The 3,759-nt window shown below is 48.1% G+C and overlaps 1 protein-coding gene across 1 annotated transcript in view; it reads left to right on the forward strand.

The window, feature by feature from the left end:
- The window catches only part of PSAT1 (phosphoserine aminotransferase 1), an 18,815-nt gene that overhangs the window by 5,985 nt on the left and 9,071 nt on the right, over positions 1–3,759 (forward strand). The window contains exons 4-6 of the mRNA XM_006769020.2: positions 543–748; positions 1,707–1,879; positions 3,543–3,712. Of these exons, the coding sequence (XP_006769083.1) occupies positions 543–748; positions 1,707–1,879; positions 3,543–3,712 (549 nt within the window). The remainder of the gene's footprint in view (positions 1–542; positions 749–1,706; positions 1,880–3,542; positions 3,713–3,759) is intronic.

The raw sequence follows: 3,759 nt of genomic DNA on the forward strand, positions 1-3,759 counted from the left end.
CAGGAATGCATTATCTCACATGATGGAAAAGTCCAAGAGTGATTTAGGAGCTCGGGTGATGTCAGGAAGGTCTTTTTCTCCATCTCCTGGCCCTGCTATTTTATGTGCTAGCTTCATCAGATGGCCACCATTGACTGCAGGGTTAGTTCCTACAAGTTCATTCTTCCCCTCAATAGGAATAGCTCTTCTTTCCCAAAAGTTTGATCAAAGCTCTCAGAACAAAACCCCATTGGCCAACTTGGGTCACATGTTCATCCTGTGGAGCTGGGGTTGTTTACCCTTTAACCATGTGGAATGGCAGTGGGATGATACCCCAAAGGAGCAGCAGGGTGTTACTAGCTTCTGTCTGAACAGTGACCATAGGCTGCCCCGCAGGGCCAACAAATAGTTGTCGAAGGAGTGAACAGATAGTGACTGGATTGGGGAAGGCAGAGTGGTGGTGAGGCTTTCCTGTATTTCTTGTGGTATATCCACCCAAGGTACAGTGCTGATAGAGCATCACTCACGCTCCACCTTTGACTGTCTCCTGTGCTTTTGCCCAGAGCTGTTCCAGACAACTACAAGGTGATTTTTGTGCAAGGAGGTGGGTCTGGCCAGTTCAGCGCTGTCCCCTTAAACCTAATTGGACTGAAAGCAGGCAGGTGTGCCGACTACGTGGTGACAGGAGCTTGGTCAGCTAAAGCTGCAGAAGAAGCCAAAAAGTTTGGGACTGTGAACATCGTCCACCCTAAACTTGGGAGTTACACAAGTAAGTGCGGGGAGCTGAGGTGGACTGTAATGTTGACTGGCGGGTGGTCCCTCCTTAGGACAGACTGCAATTGTGTGGGTGTTTTGGTTGTTCCTCCTTGTCAGCAGTTAGTTTGAGACCATTTAGATAGTGGGGTGGCTGTACTAGGTAAGGCTACTAAGTGCTACTGCAGAAAGAGCTCATCCCTAAGCTCATTTGGCTGAGAAGCCCAGGGTCTGGTTTGGCTTAGGTATGGTTTGATCAAGGGCCCCAACACTATGTCCAGGTCCTGGTATCTCACTGTCTCCTCCGTGGTGGCCCCACAGTCAGGAAAGCTGTCCCCTTGGGATCAGAAGATGGCTGCAGCCTCTGCAGACCTTACATTCTCCCCAGTTTCAGTGCCTGTGCTCACGCATTCGTGTCTCATGGGTCCCGTTCCAAATCATTCGTGTGACAGCACCTGAGTCACATGGTACTTTTGAGGCTGCAGGTGGAACTGGTTCCACTGGAATCATACGGACTGAGAATGGGGAGTGAAAGGGTCATTCGACTGCCAAAGGGGTCGCGACCCACAGGTTGAGAACCGCTGCCTTAGAGTTTATTTTCTAGGAGTCACATTACTTGGTCAGAAGCATATGAATTTCCTCAAAGTTTTTGATACATTGGTTCCACTGGAATCATACGGACTGAGAATGGGGAGGCTGGAGCCCCAAAGGGCAACTGTTGGACCACCAAATAGGATAACAAGCAAAAAACCCAAATTCTCACTCCGCCATAACTGAAGATTTAACAGTCAGCAGGGTTGATCATCCTTTTAGGATGGGGATGGTGATTATAATAATGCGAGATGAGAGGGTGCTTTCACTCGGGAATGCTAGGGAATCAGTCTCATTGCTAGGGGAGGGCTGTTATTTCTGTTGGGCTCCATCTACCTAAGGAAAGGGCAGTACAAGTGTCTCCAACTTGACTTCTGTGTTAGAAATCGTAGACCCAAGCACCTGGACCCTCAACCCGGAAGCCTCTTACGTGTATTACTGCGCCAACGAGACTGTGCATGGCGTGGAGTTTGACTTTGTCCCCGACGTCAAGGGAGCTGTGCTGGTCTGCGACATGTCCTCAAACTTCCTATCTAGGCCAGTGGACGTTTCCAAGGTAGGGTGTAAAAGAGGGGACCCCAGCGTCTTGGTTTCTTTAAGGGCGTTTTAATATATACTAGAATGAAGAGAGGGTGGGGAGCCGTGGCCTGCAGAGACCCTGGAGCCAGGGTAGCTCAGTGAGCAGGCCAGTATCACCTGTTCATTATAGACTGTCGGATGTTTAAGTCCTGACATTCCCAGCCCCGTGTGAATGAAGGCCTCACAGGGTCACACTCAAGCCCATGGGGAATTTATCTGCCTTTGAGGGTGGCTCTTAGAGACTTTTTCAGTCAACACATTGCGAGTGGCTTGCTGTCCTCAAGGGAAGATGCAGATTGTCCCAGCTCCGGGTGCCTGTGAAGGAGCCCCGCCTGGCCTTGTACCCACCTCAACTCCAAGAGCATCAGGACACGTAGACTTTGGGTGTCACACGAAGGTGGGCAGTGGGAGTAGTGTACCCAGGTGCCTACAACAAGGTGGCATAACATCTGTGAGGAATGGAAAACTAACTGACAAAAAATCTGCCTTTTTAAAAAAAATTGTGGTAAAATATACTTAACATAAAATTGGTCTTTTTAACCATTTTAAGTGCAGTTCAGTGGCTGTAAGAATATTCACACTGTTGTGTGATCACCACCACCATCCATCTTCAGAACTTGTCCTCTTCCTGTACTGAAACTCAGTGCCCATGAAACATTAACTCCCCAGTACTTGCTCCTCTAACCCCTGGTAACCACCATTTGTACTTTCTGTCTCCATGCATATGACCACTCTCGTTGCCTCACATAAGCGGAATTATGCAATATTTGGCCTTTTGTATCTGGCTTATTTCACTTAGCAGAATGCCCTTGAGGTTCATCTTTGTGGTAGCACTTGTCAACTTCATTCCTTTTTAAGGCTGCATAATATTCCATTGTACCAGTATGGATATACCACATTTTGGTTATAGCCTGGTATGTATTACCAGTCACCGTGCAATTCTAAACAATATCAAGTATAAAATACTCCGCCTGCCGGGCCAGACTGCTCCCTCTTCTCATCTGGGACACCACCACAGGGAGACATGGGACAGGGTTCTGTATCTTATCCTATATAATAAAGAGCTAATATGATAATTAGACTGAACAGCGGAACAACTGTCCAGACGAAGCCGAGGCTGCGAGGGCAGAGCCCCTTGCTTGAATTTCATGCATCGGGCCTCGAGTATGACAACATTTCCTGAAGAACCTTAAAGATCTGTTTTTTAAAATTTCTTCTCTCTCAGGCAGCTTATCTCATTTATCAGCATCCTTCTGATTGTCCCTTTATACAAATATAAATGGGTAAAAATTCTGGTGTTTTTGGTTACCAAGGACAGTTAGCTTCCCTATTTTAAAGACTAGCGGGGGTGTAGATGGAAAGGATGCAGGGTGAAGATGAATATGTCTAAGGTCTGTATCGTGCTGGCCTTGGGCTAGCCCCTGACTCGGGGGAAGGACCAGGCAGGACATACTGTAGGCCTCAGAACTCGAAAGTGTCTGAGATGGAGATGCCTTTAGAGAAGAGAATACACTCTGAATAGGAATACAACAGTCACCTCCTCATAGCAATCATGCTTTGCCAAAGAGGTTGGGAAGTTTCCATACATTTCAGAAAAATGACCAAGTGCGTCTACAGTGGAATGTGTTTCTCGTTTTCAGTTTGGGGTGATTTTTGCTGGTGCGCAGAAGAATGTTGGCTCTGCGGGGGTCACGGTGGTGATCATCCGCGATGACCTGCTGGGGTTCGCCCTCAGGGAGTGCCCCTCGGTCCTGGAGTACAAAGTGCAGGCCGGAAACAACTCCTTGTACAACACTCCTCCCTGCTTCAGGTAACCCTGCTGTGCTACTTGTGGATCGATGGAGGGGTCTCTTTCCC

Source organism: Myotis davidii, unplaced genomic scaffold (assembly GCF_000327345.1).
Source record: "Myotis davidii unplaced genomic scaffold, ASM32734v1 scaffold98, whole genome shotgun sequence".
NCBI lineage: Eukaryota > Metazoa > Chordata > Mammalia > Chiroptera > Vespertilionidae > Myotis > Myotis davidii.